This window comes from Sinohyriopsis cumingii, chromosome 5, assembly GCF_028554795.1.
Source record: "Sinohyriopsis cumingii isolate HCF-2022 chromosome 5, ASM2855479v2, whole genome shotgun sequence".
Classification (NCBI taxonomy): Eukaryota; Metazoa; Mollusca; class Bivalvia; order Unionida; family Unionidae; genus Sinohyriopsis; species Sinohyriopsis cumingii.
Genome location: NC_142965.1, coordinates 138073673 through 138091298, shown reverse-complemented (window position 1 = coordinate 138091298; position 17626 = coordinate 138073673). Strand labels below are relative to the sequence as shown.

At 34.9% G+C, this 17626-nt stretch overlaps 1 protein-coding gene across 3 annotated transcripts; it reads right to left on the bottom strand.

The window, feature by feature from the left end:
* Nucleotides 1-6204: 6204 nt before the first annotated feature.
* Nucleotides 6205-17418, bottom strand: LOC149800342 (uncharacterized). Of its 3 annotated transcripts, none has more exons than XM_089959949.1 (8): nucleotides 17140-17412; nucleotides 14202-14292; nucleotides 13791-13816; nucleotides 11822-11929; nucleotides 10631-10832; nucleotides 9725-9808; nucleotides 8936-9037; nucleotides 6205-8469 (listed from the first exon to the last, which is right to left on the bottom strand). In XM_089959949.1, the coding sequence occupies exons 2-8, from the start codon at nucleotides 14268-14270 to the stop codon at nucleotides 8197-8199; spliced, it is 864 nt and encodes a 287-aa protein (XP_089816075.1). In that variant the 5' UTR covers nucleotides 14271-14292; nucleotides 17140-17412; the 3' UTR covers nucleotides 6205-8196. The 3 variants fall into 3 exon arrangements, with proteins under 3 accessions (XP_089816075.1, XP_089816074.1, XP_089816076.1); XM_089959948.1 differs by having other exon boundaries at nucleotides 17013-17399; XM_089959950.1 differs by lacking the exon at nucleotides 9725-9808 and having other exon boundaries at nucleotides 17013-17418.
* Nucleotides 17419-17626: the final 208 nt, after the last annotated feature.

Here is a 17626-nt window from a genome sequence, read left to right as displayed (position 1 = left end):
TCGGGCGACACTGATGTGAAGTGTGTATAGTGACTGGATTGGTATTGATCAGCAAGATTTTCGGCGATGGATAATGAAATTCAACTAGCTTGTACCTGTATATGTGTGTGATAGGGTTTTTAAAGTAGTTTTAATAATATATGTAATGATATTACTAAGATGTATGCAGTGTGGCAGTTTATAGTGATGTCTTGCACTGTAGCATCATGTCCCACCAACTCACATTATCCTGACACCAGGCCAACCAGATCCATGATGACATCAGCTCGAACAAGGTTCCATGTGGCAGGAAGCATCTTGTGTCTTAATGTTGACAAAATTATAGACGTGGACAATGCTACAAACCTAATGCTATGTTTCTTTGCCAATGTTAAGTGACTTTCCTATAGACTGCAGCTGCATTCATCTAGATAAACAACCACCCCTTACCCCGTTAAAACCAAACAAAATAAAATAGCTAAAAACAAGCAAAGAACAAAGAAGGATGTATGCGTTTATAGATTCAAATAGTTGTAACGCGAACTCTACAGTAATTACTGGCAGACATAACTTGGCGGTTAACGTCTTTGTAGGTTCCGTGGTGGGTGTCTACTCCCTTCCACTCTGTCTAATATCCGATTCAGCGGTTTGACAAATACGTCAGTACTATCATCTGAATAATACCTTCCCAGGTAATCTTTCAAAGTTGAAACCAGCTCACCTTGCCGTGGAAATTGTACGAGCAGTCTTGAGTGCCTAAATCAATAATGGTTGGTAAGCAGATGCATGTATACTCTCTTAACGTGCAATTGTTATGTATATTTATATTTTATATTTAACTTTAATCGGTTATTGTAGTTTGTGAGAATCATTGATAAACCACATAGCTCATTTTTGTCCATGATCATAGATTTTATTTTGGGATAGTGATTGCATAGATAGATAATTTGCAGCGTTAATAATGCAACTGTGCTTAAGGTGGGGTAGTTTTTGTTTTCTATTGATGTGATTGACTCTTGCGACGTGTGTATAAATAGATAAATAGAGACATATATACAGACAGAAGTGGAGGTCAAATGCTTAAACAAAACAAACATGTTGATAAAACTTTCTGCTTTTTAACCTCTAATTGGGATGATTCGGCTGCAAGACAAATTACAGTCAGTTCCCCAAAGACTTGCTGCTTTAACCGTCTGACAATAGATCGTGATGAGTTAGCAAACCATAACAAAAACAACGAAACCAAAAACCATTGGCATTTATGTCCAAACATATAGATTATGCATATTATAAAACTACACTAAATATGAGCCAATCCACGTTTTAATATAATTTTAAAATGTGTGATTCACTGTACGATTTAAATTTATTGAGTACTTGGTTAGTTATTTATTTAACATATGCAACTAACTAAATAAACGAATGAGAAAGGTGGTAATACCATTATTTAGCTTCTTCTTTTTCTATGTGTTACACAAACTGAAACAATACATAGAATAAAAGGAAATAAAATCAAGCAAATGCTTTAAATTGTGCCTTTTGTCAAATCAATGACTGTTTGCATAGTACCATCGTTTATGCTAGCCAGGACGTCCATGCGTCATTTTTTCTAGGTACACCCCTAAATGCCAAAATTCGTTTATATTTATACACGCAGAATGTTTCTCAGGTATTGCCTAAGGCGAATGTTTACTGATCCTCTCGTGTAAATGGCGTTTTCACGATAAATTGTAGAACCGATATATTAGTTCTAGAAGAAACAATTTCTCGTTAAGCTCTAAACTGAATCGTATTGTTTTGGAATTCACTTAAAATCTTGAAGTTTGTGTCTATATGTATCTTTCTAAATTCTGTTTAGTTTTGCTTCAATAGGAAAAAGCTCATCTCGTTCTTTGATATTAGATAGATACATCGTATTTCGACATCCCTAAATTTTCCTCAAATTGCACCTAGCTCGAAGGAGCCTTCCTAAAGGATAACGTTACTGATTAATAATATATTATGAGTCTTTTTCATTGTTAGGGTATTACCTATTCATAATTACTTGAATAAAGGAACGTTCTTTTGTAGTGGGAATGCTCACGATTATTCAATGTTATTTACAGTATGTGTATAGAACCTTTATCTCATTACTGTTGTTTTGACCATAAGCTTTCACGGATTTGCGTTCAATGTGGTATGCAATTATCTTAATGATGTGGGGAAGTAGTTATCATTTCTTGTTCTAAATAGTGCACTCCCTTTGTGTGGGTTTTTTCAGTTTGTATCACTTTCTTCATCTGTTTTGATTAGTGGATGTAGTTAAATTATTTAGTCTCGTCTGGCTATCTGCAGTGAAAAAAGTCGGAAAAAGCAACGTAATGAGAAAGCAGTAAGAAAGTGAAAAGGTTGCAAGAAGAATGCAGGAATGAAAGGGAGGGATATATATATATATATATGTGTGTGTGTGTGTGTGTGTGTGTGTGTGTGTTAACATCATGAAGTCAAGCGTGTAATGGTTTTATATGCCATCAAGATCATACAGTGACGAAATGCGAAGTTTACCATGTCCAATACACTCGTTAGTATTATTATCGTTTAACGCAGATACGCACACAAAGGTTTAAAAAAAATAGCATTAAACAAGGAACATATATATTTACAGGCAGAAGCACATAATAAATACCGAAGGATTTAAACTATTGACACATTAGCCTGTTCCTTGTTCGTTTTTTGACATCGACCCGCGTCACGTGAACCCTTCCCTTTGACTAAATATCAATTCGAAATGATTTCATTATTTTATTATTTATCGGTGGAAAAAGTAATTGCAGCGTAGTTGCCTTTGTATAAGTGAACGTCGCATATAGTATGGAGATCATGAAAAGTGTTTAAAATCTTTGGCTTAAACATGTCTACCACAGAGAAGAATAATTGTTAAGAAACATAGATTTTAAATGCTTTACAACTGATGTATTTGCATTACTAGAATTTGTTTTTCATGATTTTCCAGAATTAACAGGTTAGTGTTTGGACTGGTCGACCTGGATAATGTGATTGGGTAGGGCATGATGCTACATGTATGCAGCATGATGACCAAATGCTAAATATCCCTAAATAATAATAATAATAATAATAATAATGAAGACTTTGTATAGTGCCTAATCTTTAGAAACTCTGAGCGCTTTACATTATTAGACAACACCTATAAGATAAAAACATATATAATGATATGATTACAAAAACAAACACCATAAAATTAGAAATCACAAAAAACATACTGAGAATATGTAAGGTAGGAATCATTATTAGGTATTTAAGTTTGTTCTTGCAGTCGAAATAAGTGGGTTTTGAGAGCACTCTTGAACGGGATCACTGTGTCTTTGTGTCTAACTTCAGTGGACAATTCATTTCACGTTGCTGGGCCCTGGTATGCAAAAGAACGCTGTTCATATGACTTTGTTTTCATAGTGGGAATGATGAGTATACGATTGTCAGAAGAGGAGCGAAAGTATCTTGCTGGTGTGAACACATGGGTGAGGTCGGATAGGTATGTTGGACAAGAGTCCAGCAGTGAAACGTAGAACAGAGAACTGATTTTGTGTTTGATTCTGGATGGAATAGATAGCCAATGTAGGGTACAGAGCAGCGGGAAGGTGTGCTCCGATCGTGATACTTTAAGTATGATACGAGTAGCTGTATTTTTAACGTTTTGAAGTTTCTGGAGTAGATATTGAGATGAACCAGACAGAAATGAGTTAAAATGGTCCAGTCTTGAAAGTACTAATGAACACACATTTGTTTTAGTGGCATCAGCTGAAAGATATTTGCGAACTGAGCTGATGCGTCTCAGCTCATAATATGCAGCTTTGCATATGTTCATGACATGCTGGTGCAATGTGAGAGTACTGTCCAGAGTAACACCTAGGTTTCGTACTGATTGTGTGAATTTAATGTTGATGATGCTGATATTTATTGTTTGAGGTAAAGGATGTGAATGAGAAAGTTTTTGTGTTGTGATCAGAATGGCCTCAGTTTTATCATCATTCATCTGCAGCTTGTTACATGTCATCCATGATTTCACATCAGAAATGCACTTCTCTACACGTTGGGTGACTAGATTTGGGTGTCATCAGCGTACAGTTGGTGAGAAACTGGATGATGCTCTATGACAATAGTTCTTTAAAACGTTATGGTCTAGTGACGGTTTCTTCAGCAGAGGCTTTCCATCACACAGTCGATTAGATATGTTCCGAATGGTTTCTGCGTGATAGTTCCAAATGACGTTATCCATGTATGAATCACAAATCTGTGTGTGCATGTGTTTGATTTGGAGTTTTTACTTAGCTATAACAAATTTTCAGTCATATCGTTACCATGTCTGCAATTTGTCAGTGTCCGACACGGATACAGGAGGTCGCGGGTTCGAACCCCGGCTGAGTCATGAGTCTCTCAGCATTAAGAGGTTATTGTTAGGACTGGTCGGCCTGGTGTCAGGATAATGTGACTGGGTAGGACATTATGATACATGTCTTCGGTATCATGTCCCAGTGCTAGACATCACTATAAACTGCCACACAGCAGATATCGAAGCGATATGACTGAAAACTTGTTAAAGCTACGTTAAAACTCGAAATCACCCCCCCCCACCCCTACCCCTCCCCCACCCCAACGTTAAAGACACCGTTTAGATACATATACGTAACAGGTGGCAAAGCCCAAGCATTTCAGTTTAATACAATTGTCGATAAATCATGACTGCTACTTGTTTGGATTAATCAGGACCTTACTAACTCTTTTCTCGAATTGATGAAATTAAACCACCAGCAGACCACTAAATAAACAAATTAACACGAAAGAATAGATGTATATTGTATACTGACATAATTTGTTAATGGGGATCAAATTAACAAAATGGCATAGATATTTTTCTTCAGACCAATATAGACTAAATTTAGACACGTCCCACATGATGTAACCGCTGACTCAGGACAAAATGATCGAACACTAAGATATTTCAGAAATGTAACTTAGTATGTATGTGGGAATCTATTAGCCTTTAACTGCATCTCAGAAGAACAATATCAATAGGGCTCAATTTAAAAATAAAGTTCTAACAAATTTGAAACTAAACCAGCACAAAACTTTAGGAAGATAAACCTTTCCAAATTAAAGTAAATACTAAATAGAACCAAATAAAATAGAACATGTAAATACGTTAAAATGCTTTAAAAGGTACATATACAAAATAAAGGACCACATGCAAAAGCCTCAATATGTGCTATATAATTTAGAGGCAAATGAATAGCAATATAATGTTCTTCTAATTTGCCCTAAATATCAAGATATTAGACGAAATATGTTACTTTCTCGTCTTACATTTGAACATGTTCCTCAAAATTATGTAAGACAATATCAGCGAGACAAAATTCATACAATGTACATTTTTGGCAACAGTCTTTAAAGCCAAATAAAGTAATATTTAATATTGGTTATAATATTGTTTCTTTAAGTGCATACTTGAATTTCATTGTTGATTTATATTGTTCTTATTGTTTAATTATATCTAAGAATTGGATGTTATATGTTACCACTACTGTGATGCACTAAAATTGGTTAATTCCGTGTATGCTCATACAGCTTCCGTATAAATGTTCATCTGATAATATATTTGCGTAAATGTTTGCGAAAACGATCCTATTATATTTAACACGGTCTAAAAATGAATTATACTCTAGAACTGAAGCAGGAGTCAAACGAAGAGGACGATGATCTATTTTCTCTTTGCGTCGTTTCCAAATTGACAAAATCCTGTCATCTGATACGTATCCACCACTGCAACCGGACATATTACCCAGAACACAATAGTGGTCTTTTGTTTTATTTGCAGTACTCGACATAAGCACTCTTATAATATTGTTATAAAACATGACTTTTCAAAAGCGCTATCAGAATTTTGACATTCATTTCTTTACATGCTTTAATCAGTCATTGTTTAGTCAGCGAAGATCATGTCTGAAAATAAACTTGCTTGTTTTGTCAATCGAAGAGAGTTGAGATTCGTGACTTTTATTTATAGATGTTGTATTGTCTTGTTTGAAGTATATAGTTTGAACTACATATTAAAACACTTCAATAGAGCCATGACCTAGAAAAAAAATTAACACGTACATGTAGGACGAAGAAGAAGAAAATGAAGAATAAGAGATAGAGAGATGAGTGCTGGAACAATGAGTACAACACGTGTCCATGACAACATAGTTTATTACATATATTACAAACCCCTTTCAGATCTTTGACGACATCTTCTAAATATTTTAATGAAGTACAATCAGCATTATATAATATGAGTAATGAGCCAAACAGAAGCCAAACGTAGTACTGGTGGAAGTTATAATGGATTGATAGTTTGAAATAATTGAACACCTACCGGTTACAGAGAAATCTTTGAATTCAGTTTCGAGTATCTCACTAAACTTTCGCAGTTGTGGTTGAATTATAATTTTAGACAAATCAAAAAAATGTCAGTATAATGCAGTTATTTCTAATTATTCCACCAAGGATTTGAAACTTTCTGCACAGATGGGAAGCTCTTTATATTCTTATTTCTTATAATGGTTTTATATTACCTGTTTATTTGATTGATCCATCTAGAATGAAGCGTGCATTGGCTTCTCTATTCAATATATATATATATATATATATATATATATATATATATATATATATATATATATATATATATATATATATATATATATATATATGTATGTATGTATATATACATTGAAAACATGGATGCAAGGGCTGATTGCCAGTAATGTATGCCTCTGCCAATGAAACTGATCATGGTTCGGGATTTTTGCCATTTAAAGTATAGCAAAAGACCAAGATATCTTCAATCAGATTCTGCCTATGGTCTCAATTATACCGACATTTAAATTGTTCATTGTAAGTAGTCTTAAGTGAAATGAGTGTTCAAATGTAATGAAACTGATTCTTTATTTTGTGAAGGTATCTTAGAGAGAGTAAACATAGTATTACAGACAGGATACACTGTGTTTTAGGAAAGAAGGTAAACACTTCTGTCGGAAGGATATCCACAAACAAAACAAATGTAACGCACATTATAAGACTCTCTTGCAACAAACAGATCAGTAGTTATACCAATGTTTTGTATGAGTTCACATCCGTTGCAAGTAAGCACGGAGACGAGCGTGAATTGATCTGAAATATCCACACTTTGAAAGAGTAGGTAACTCTGTATCAAAATGGATTTATCTACTTCTACTATAAAGTATGCTAAGATAAAATATATAACTATGCGTATAAGGGAGTGAGAAATTGACATTCTTTACATTCCCTTAGTTGCCGAAAATTTTGTTTCGTTCAGTATAAATTATACCAGTCGAGTTTGAATCATTATGTAAATGTAAAAAGGAATATTATATGAGATTCAGGCAGCAGCTCAAAAAAGCAAAACTGATTATCAGTTCTTGGGAAACGAAGCGAGAAATTGCGAACGTGTTTCCATGCAATTATTTACATAATATTGGACATATATATATATATATATATATATATATATATATATATATATATATATATATATATATATATATATATATATATACAGATAGAGAGGGAGAGAGAGAGCGTGTGTGTATATTATTATATATGTTAAGGTATGTTTTCATTCGTCCCTACTGAGATTCGAATCTGGGTCCGCGGGTTTCAGCACCAATCGCCTTGCCTATTTGCCACGACCTCCATGCTCCTTTGACGATCTATACTAGAAAGGATGGAACATGGGTGCTGATATGAGCATGTGTGTAACAGGCAAACTCGCATGCAATCCTGGCAATTAAACTCGCATCTAATACACAGACGCTCCGAATTGCTGTGACATAATTCAAGTCATACAGAACTTAATATAGATAGGTACATATATACACCGAACCGATTAGAAAGTGCTAACCCTTTATCACACATGAGGATGAGTAATAATATAGATGGAAATTATATATTCTGAAAGAATTGTATCATGCAGGTTGGATAATCTATTCATTCGTTTTTACATAGATTGTATCCTTGGTCGGCTCGTTCCGGCTTTGTCAAATGGAACAATATTACATTTTGTTGCACCACACGAAGAAATATATCTGATATTATCATAGGAAAATAAAATATCCTCTCTCTCTCTCTCTCTCTCTCTCTCGCTCTGAGAAATGTTAAGTTTTAGTTGATTCCCTGTGCTATTCCCCTTTTAATTATTGGACCTTGTTCATATTGAAACAAAACAGGCCAAACCACGTAAGACACATTTTTTCCAGATTTGGTATAGCTTGTATACAAGTCGTGGTCGAAATCTTCTTTTGTTTCCGCTGAAATGTGCATCGACGGGAACTTGACGCACATCTGCCAGCAAATTTTAATGCACTCTGCAATGTAATATTCACAGACAATGCATACGTCGGAACCAATAGTGCTTTGCAAGGAATCTCCTATTTTCTGTAAAACACAAAGGTATACGTAACTACTGGTGTGTTTGTAATCCAAATCACACACAGGTATTTCTACCCTATAGTATTATATATGGGATAGCACTTTTTGCAGTTATCTATAATGGATGTTTCTACTAGGATTTATAGTCGGGCTTCCACATGATAATATATAAAGCTATGCAGAATCTGCGGTAAGTGTATTGTTAGCTGTCTTAGAGTTTTCTGCCGATATTCTTTGATTGCAAATGCACATAGTTACTCATGAAAAGCAGAGTATCAATGAGTTTACACAGGGTATATAAAGTTGTCAACATTCTTAAGCAGCAAATCAAGACATAACGTCTGTTCGTCAAACATAAAAATGTCACTAAAAGACTTAAAACTTTGTGTTCAAAAATGAAAGAAAAAACCGTCCTTGCTTAATATATTTTTAATGAATGACAACATTTATGTAAGATTCTCTGTTTACTTACTCTTTTAAAGGGTTCTGTGGCAAGGTTATACTTCTTGGCTCTAAAGCTGCGTAGATTATGCAATGACTCTTGAAGGACAGTTTCGTTTTCTTGATCCATGTCCTAGAAATTATTTCATTTACAGTTTCATTAAACATAAAGGAGAGGTTTAAGTAAACTATCACAAGTAAATTGTATTCTCTTCGGAAATATGGACAAAGGTTGCAACAGAGCAAACTAAAGGCAAAAATCTCCCAGAGGATATAAATAAATGGCACCATATTTAAGCTGAATTATAACAGAATAGGCATAAAATTAAGGACTGTTTCACCGTAAAGTCACCATTTGTATTTTGTTAAACATTCCAGGGTGAGAAATATTGTGCTACTAGACTGACTATATATGGATTGTTCTAACAATGTCATATGTACACTAAACTCAACTATAGCACGAAGGTTACTATATATACAATAATGGCTCCTTGCTATGCTTTATCTGTTACCAGGAATGTCTGAATACCTGCAAGGGACATGTTTTCTTGCATTTTATTCACTTTTGTGCTCCCAATCTTTCGAACGTTGGGACTAGCTAACATAATACAGAAAAACAAATTGATACTTGTGTAAAATGTATAATTGCATACATCTTTATACCTAATCATGATCTCTTGGAACGAATAATTACATTTTATCTTTGTATAATGAAGAATTCTAGAAAAAAACAATTGAAAAGAAGTTTTAAATAACTCGAGACAGAGTGAAGTAATTAGCCCATTTTTCCTTTCAAACCACGTCGTATGTCATAACATACCTTCACTCCAGTAAACAAAGATAGAGCTTTCCCAAGTTTCTTATTTTGGTATTCCACTTCATGTATACATAAATTGTACACCGTCTGAAGAAAAGAAAAAAACGCTATATATAAAGCCTTAACTAATTTTGTATTGCCTGAATCCTCGTTTTTCCCTAACTTCGTTAAGAAACACATATGTCCAGCGTCAGTTCCTTTGCCATTTTAATTTGTGTGTGACAAAATTCCAAATAAAGGCAAAATAAGAGTGAGAGAGAGAAATGCCAGAAAGCAAATTACCCTGCGAAAATGCAAAAAGAGAGCTCGTTACTTGACATGTTAGGTACTCAATAAGGAGATTTCCCCAACGTCCACAGACATCGACTCGAAATTATAAGCTGCTTCAAATACGTCAACTGGGGAAAGTTGCGAGATACATGTATTGTTTTGTAACAAGGCCACTATGGTTATTTGTAACAATTTAAAAGAAGAAAAACAAGATCTGACTGGAAAAGTGTCTCTCGGCTGCATCCAGCAATGGAAAGGATCAGCAGATACAGTTGCAGCTACCTACGAATGCAAAGTGTTGGTGTCGAACGAGGCAGATCACAACATTTAGCATAGGAAGATGGCCAAAACTGAGATTTTGCTTTTTAGATCTAAATCTTCAACGTAAAGGATAACAAAATAATTCATTAGGATGAGTAAATATCGGAGCGGTGTAAGAATGGTAAAAGATGAATGTAACTTTTCTAAATCCCTGTGACACTATTTCTACAGTTGGAATGGGTAAATCCGATAACAATAGTATATGCATATCAGTCTTGTTTCTAACATAACATTTGTGTATATTTTCAAACACATATTATAAAAGAGACTTCGTGTAAGAGACATTTTTAGGGATATATAATGTTTTATAATTTTTACCAAAATTATCTTCAGCAAATCCTGTATGGCGTCCTCCTCCGAGAGGCCTAAGCGTTCACACAGCACTTGAAAACTATCAGTCCACTGGTTATCGTAAAGTTCTGAAAATTGTTCTGCCAGTTTGTCTGGACGATTGGGGTCACTGAGGTCCGCAAAGTTAGGGTTACCGTCCGTAAGCTTCACGGAGCATATCTGACTGAGCCTGGAATACCACAACAACAGTTGTTTAGAATTGTATGCGATATTTCAAAGTTTCTTTGAAATCAGAGAGAGCGAGAGAGAGGCAGAGATAACAGGATTAGAAAGCGATCTTTTAATTCACAGTGTCTTGACCTTTTCACTTGCAACATTTCATGATGTCGCATAAATGAATGCTGGTGTGTGGGTGGTGTTTTGTTGTTGTTGTTGTTGTTGTGTGTGTGTGTGTGTGTGTGTGTGTGTGTGTGTGTGTGTGTGATATTTATATTTTTAACGTATCTTTAACAAGATTCCTGCCATATCGCTACGGTATCTGCAGTATGGCAGTTTAAAGTGATGTCTAGCACTGGGGCATCATGCCGCAGACATGTAGCATGGTGTCCCACCCAGTCACGTTATCCTGACACCAGGCCGACCAGTCTTAACACTAACCTATTAATACTGAGCGCCTAGCGAGACAGCTGTTAGTACCATTTTTAGAAGTCTTTGGTATGACTCGGCCGGGGTTCGAACCCACGACATCCCGCATCCGGAGCGGTCGCTCTTACCACTAGGCCACCGGAACAGTCTAACTAAATGCTGGAGAGTAACATAAATGATATGTGTAAACAAAGGTAATGGGTCTATAAACACGCTAAAGACCAAGTAGCTATATAATCTTTGATACTGATTGACATGTATATATTGTTTCGTGTTCTAAAAATATTATTTATTGTAACTTTTGCCAACCTTTATGTTATGTGGTCCTGAAAGACTGGCATACTTAGAAGAGTATTGAACAAAGTAGATAATCATATTCTGGAAACTAAAATGACGCTTTCTACTAACGGTACTCACTGGACCTAAAATAATTTCATTTAACTACAGCGTGTCATTTTATTGAGAGAAACTAGGAAGCGAAAAATTCAAAATGAAATAAAATGTATTGCCCTTAACAGGAATAGTTTTAAATTGTATGCTGAGGTAGATTTTGTTGTAAATACTGGATACAACCTGGTGGAAAGTGACTGCTTTTCTGTCTTCAGTTCCTCGACTTGTTTTTCAAAGCCGGATATTATAGATTTCAACTGCGCTATCTCCTGTTCTTGACCATCAGTATTTCTGTAATAAAGGCTAAATTCGTTTAATAATTAACGTGGCTAGGTTTGTCAGCTAGGTTAAGTGATTTAACAGATTTAAAAATATTGCAGTTATTAATATCAGAAGAAGACTGATATGACAATACCATTGACATATTATGTTATACAAATCTGGCAATTCATTTAAAGATTTTTATTGGCGTGCGCGAAAAATTGTTAAAGCTACGTTAAAAATCCAAATTACACACACACGCACACACACACACACACACACACATTAGCGTACGATTGAGAAAACATCCTATCCTTTCTTACTATACCTTCCTTTCTCTCTAGCAACTACTAATACATCCATTTTTAGGCTCACTTATCTACGTATATAAATTAAGAAACATAGCATATGCCTCACAATACAAACGTTGAGAAGAACAGCAAAAAATAACCTACCGACGTTCTCGCATTCATTTCAGTGCAGCCATGCACAGTAGTGAATATTAAGATAATGTTTTAAATTCAGTTGGTACCATTCATAAAATATATTTTAGTTTTTAATTTTTTGTTTTGACTTGGATTGTTAATTAAGTTCACGCAAGTTATGCTAATTGCTCTGGAAGTTTCAGATTTTGACGTTGTGTGGTTGGGTCTATTATGCAATAATTCATATTGCTCCAACGAAAAATCGAATGCTTCCCCATTTCAAATTCATGCTACATTCACGTCAAACGAAAGGGTGAGAACTACTTTCAAAGATTTTTGTGATGATACGGTGTATTGTTACATGCCGTTTTACCGATATTTAAAATTTATATTCTTAAGACTGCAGAGAATACAATAATCTGCCGAGGACAAAACAGAAAGTTACCATGGAGTTTATATAACACGAATATTAAAATTCCAAACGTTTTCCTGGAAATATGTTATTTTGTTTCAGTTTAAACAATCGATGTCTCTTTTTCACTGGGTAAACGAAAATTCCATAAAAATCTTCACCCTAGCTTTCTTATGTCTTGGTCATTTTAAAACTTCTGTATAATCCCAAAAGTAATTTTTAAATTACCTAAGTATGTGATTATTTGGTATTTGTGTATACAGGTAAAATATATAAATGTGTGTCTTATGTACATGCTTGAGGGTGTAGATACAAACTATTGTTCTTTTTATATTGCATCGTGCTCTTGGTTCAGCTGTTTGTTAAATATTTCGATTTCGCTTCGATACATGTTTACCTAATTCCTCAAATCGCTCCTAAACAAGAAATGATACGGATCATAAAAAGACTCTTATTTCCTACTCTTTTACTTCCAACAGCTCACTTTTATGATTACATTGCCCTATCAAGCGTCTCATTGTATTTTAACTGATATATGAAATTTTAATATAATTTTCATTGAGTTCATTAACTTATTTGCATTGTTCGAATTCGTTAGCAGACATATTCTATTTAATAAACAAACAAAATAGTATATGTTTTGTCAACTGGAATTGATACAGTCTCGTGTACGTAGTGTTTTTGAAAAGCAAAATGACCATAACAGTATGTGTCATTTCATCTACATGGGCAAACAAATCTCAGAAAGTAATAACATCTTATTAGATAATATGCTTCGTAATTCTTATATGTTTTCCTCGTTTTGTTTTCCTTATTTATTCACCATTTTAACACGGCTGAGACAATATGCGTCTTGCGACCCATACCTACTAATGGGAGCATTGTGTTTTATATTTATCTGGGAATTTGTAACGTATGTATCAATCAGTACATTACGAATAACGCGGTCTTCAACGATATGCAGAATAAAAGACGTTTAAAGGCTGTACAATTATTAATCATTCTCATAAACTGATAAATTAGGTTAACATAAATAAAGATTAATTTTACTCACATATGTGCAAGAGTCTCTGAATGATCCTGCAATTTGAAATATAAAGTCTTATATCAGTTCAATCTCTTATGAAATATTATATTAGACCAATCAATGGGATATCTTTCTGGAAACGAGAGATATCAAGTCCGTTGTTATATTTGTTTTATACCAGAAGGGTAGCCAAATGTCTGATCTATGGTTTCGCTTCTAGAAATATGGTTAGCATCAAATGTAATATTACCGATATTTAGTTGTAACACTTTTGAAACCATAATAGATAAGAGGTGCAGTTTAAAATATTCACTTCAAAATAATATTTTCAACTGATAGATAAATTTTCTTTTGAGAAAATATATGTAATAGAAGATATAAAATATACTAATAACGCTGTTAAAACCTTGGCAATTCTCAACAATTACCTATATTTACCTGTTGGATAAAAGGCTCACTTTCCTCATCATCCGTCATTGATGGCACTGATGACATACAACCACCCATGATAGATTCAAAGATGGCGATACTAGAAAAAAGTGTTATAATAATAATATGACGTATCGACTAAACAAGGATATTAAAAATAACATGGCATACTGTGCTGAATAAATTCGTTCAAATAATAACATCATATACTAGACTGAATAAAGGCCTTTAATAATAATATGACTTCCTGGATTGAATAAAGGTATTCATATAATAATATAATATATTAGACGGAATAAAGATAAGTTAATGCAACGAGATAATTTCATTAAAATTATTTACCACACATAATTGATCTATGTGTTATTTTTCTACAGTGTTGACATCACCCCTATTATCAGCCTAATAAGACTTCAATGTGAGGTGGGAATACCAGTTGATATAAAAAAAATATTAAATAGTTCTGTTTACGTACAAGTTTCACGTAATAAATCGAACTTTCAATTGCTTTTGGGCAGATTTTCAAACTAGAATGTGTTAATCCTTCCTTGTTGTGTAGTTGTAGGTGCGATATATCAAACATAAAAGACCCTAATTTCACTCAAAAGATTTAAACACACTCTCTTTTTTCAGGACTGCCGCATCTAATATCTGTTTAATATGTGGATGTTATAAAGGGCTAAATGCCTGGGCTGGATATGAATTTAGTATATTGGGGAGGTCTTTGGCCTTCAAGAATCACTTCAGAAGTTCTAAGTTTGCAAAGTAAATTAAACTAGGCTTAATGTCAATTAACATGACTCATAATTATGTACCCCGACCTGTGTATGTCATCATGCATGTTAAAAAAGGTAAGTCTTCGCTTAAGATAATTATAGTCATCAACGGAAATATCGGGGACACACATACATGAAATAAATGTAACATTATTAGACAGATATCTGACAGAACATTCCTTTGCATGCGAATGACAGACCATAATGGTGGACACTACTCCTTCCCATATTTCAGCAGATTGGACCCTGTGTTCTTGTCGGCTGCTTTCGCAATTGTTTTCTGCTTCCCACGGTTCTAATCGTTGACAGGGAACGCCCGATATTAGGTCCTATCTGCCATGCTTATGTGGACTGCCACTAAAGATACATACCCTTCGCAAAAGCCTTTGTGAATTTCGTGGATTACTTTCGCACATATTTTTATTTACTATGATACCTATATTGAATGAGGCTATTTTATTGGAAATATTTAATAAGTCTTCTAGTTTTCAATAATTCCCAAAATTAATTTTCTTTGGCAACAATGCAATAACTCCCACCCATTGTGCTACGATAAAATCCTCATTTTCTTTTTTGAATCATTATTTCATTTAATTTAGTAAAACAATCCCAGTGTTTTGTATAAGCTACAATGTGTCTGATCTGTTATCGAATATAACGAGATCGTCTTTGTTAAGACTATAGCAATTCTGCCAAGCACAATCTCAGGAACCATCAATGTATGTATTGGATACTGGATATAGTCACACTGTTGTGTTTGCTCCAGACAAAGTTCGCGGCGTAAGAAAATAATACGTGTATTATATTTACGACTCTTACGACGCACATAGTGTCAGGATAATTATTCTGGGTATCTGTTTTACATATATCAACAGACAACTGCATTTATGGCTAGTAATTGCGTGTTCTAATCCTTTTAAATATGGATACGAAGCAATCTGATTAAAACAGATCTCCGGTCCTGTGTGGAGATCTGATGGACACCGGTAAGAGGGCATCTTCTGTTGACCTTGAGGTTCACCAATCAAATCGTAAGTTTACAATTTCTGAACGTGATATACGTCATTCAGAACATACAATTACTAACACCTTACAATGCTTTGTATGATAGGATACTAACAATAAATGGACTGGGATTCTAAAAATCACCAAATCACGAACTGTTTTCTGTGTATGACAGATCTGCACGTCAGACTGTGAAAATCTGATTTTAATCAGACTGGGATAAAAAGTGGCATATCACAATTTCAATACTAAAAATGGCAAAATAATGCTTATTTGTGACAGTGACAAGAATATTTTAATAGGAGTAATACAAAAATGTAATATTAAGGAATATCCATCAAGTGTGGGTAGCGGTGAAAGATCCAACTTTTGCTGTCTAGAATGATGCTGAATACTGGAGAAGAATTGTGTGAGGCATAAATCAGATCTCTGAAAACATAAGAGTTAGCTAGTCCGAGTTTCCTCTAACCCTTGCCACCCCATTTTTGATATTTGGACGTTTATGTTGGGCTGTCGGATCAGAGTGATCTACTCGCAATATCTGAGAAAAATAATTCATATTCCTATCGATTTCATCCAGGTAAATCTCGGTGAAAGTTCGTTAAAGTTTGCTAGGCCGGCTAGTAAGCGGCTACCCCATGCCGACACCAAATGATGTCAACGAATTCCAACTTTTCGATAGGGAATTGGCTCTGACCCTACACCCCAACACAAATGTCCATATATCAAAAAAGGTGTGACAAGGGTTAGAGGAAACTCGGACTAAAGAGTTAGCTAGCTGTTAGCTATGTCAGGGTCACGATCATAAGGGTTTCTCGAATCGTGTCATGGTATCAGCCCTGATTAGCTGCTGCGGTGTGTATTTTGGCACGATATTTTCTTCTCATTAACTCCATATGACCTGGACATGGTGATGTGCCGTAAAACACTGAAAACTAATCACCAGGGTAATGCGCGGAAACTACCTGTATATAAAAACATCAAACACAGATCTAAATGCATATATGCATGAATGCGTACATATTACATTCTGACTAACCTGCTTTCAGTTGGTTCAGCTGGATGACGTGAACAAGGACATGAAAATTTGGTATCCTAACATGAGGACAGTTTGTCTGAACTGTAATGTGCTTGCATAACTTCGCCTACGGTTACTCCGGGCTTACCGATAATGCAGTTGCGGAAGGTAACTTGAATTAAACACTCCAACTGAATCCTGTCCCTGTACTGAACTGATTATTTTACTTCCGTGTAGAAAGAGAATACAGATATGGGGATCAGTTTCCCGTAATATATGTAGCTTGCATGAAAGGGAGGTAATCCAATATACAATGCAGGTCTTCTCAGATTTGTCAGTGCTACATGCCACGTTGCAGTTGATTTAGACCTAATTAACACTCGGCCGCTAGGGTCCCCTAATTAACAGTGAATGAATAACTTGAAAGGCAAGTGCCAAGTTCTCACCCACTCACTGGCCCTATAACAGTACACGTTACATTGTTGTATGCTTTTGTGAAACCTTGTTTGCTATCTGTTTATATTTAGTAATATCACCAACGGTCGTTCAAGATGTGTAGGAGGCCATGTACTATTCACGCTGCACTATGAGACGCTGTTTGCAGGACCGGATGTGGGTAGGTGGGTGAGTTCCAG

What these genes read in the sequence shown, in the direction of transcription:
- LOC149800342 (XM_089959949.1), bottom strand. Translation starts at nt 14,270, where the DNA reads ATGGGTGGTTGTATGTCATCAGTGCCATCAATGACGGATGATGAGGAA. An exon ending in AAGCAGTCACTTTCCACCAG is followed by an intron (nt 10,833 to 11,821) that starts GTTGTATCCAGT and finishes GTGGTATTCCAG; the next exon opens with GCTCAGTCAGATATGCTCCG. An exon ending in CTTTGTTTACTGGAGTGAAG is followed by an intron (nt 9,038 to 9,724) that starts GTATGTTATGAC and finishes AATAATTTCTAG; the next exon opens with GACATGGATCAAGAAAACGA.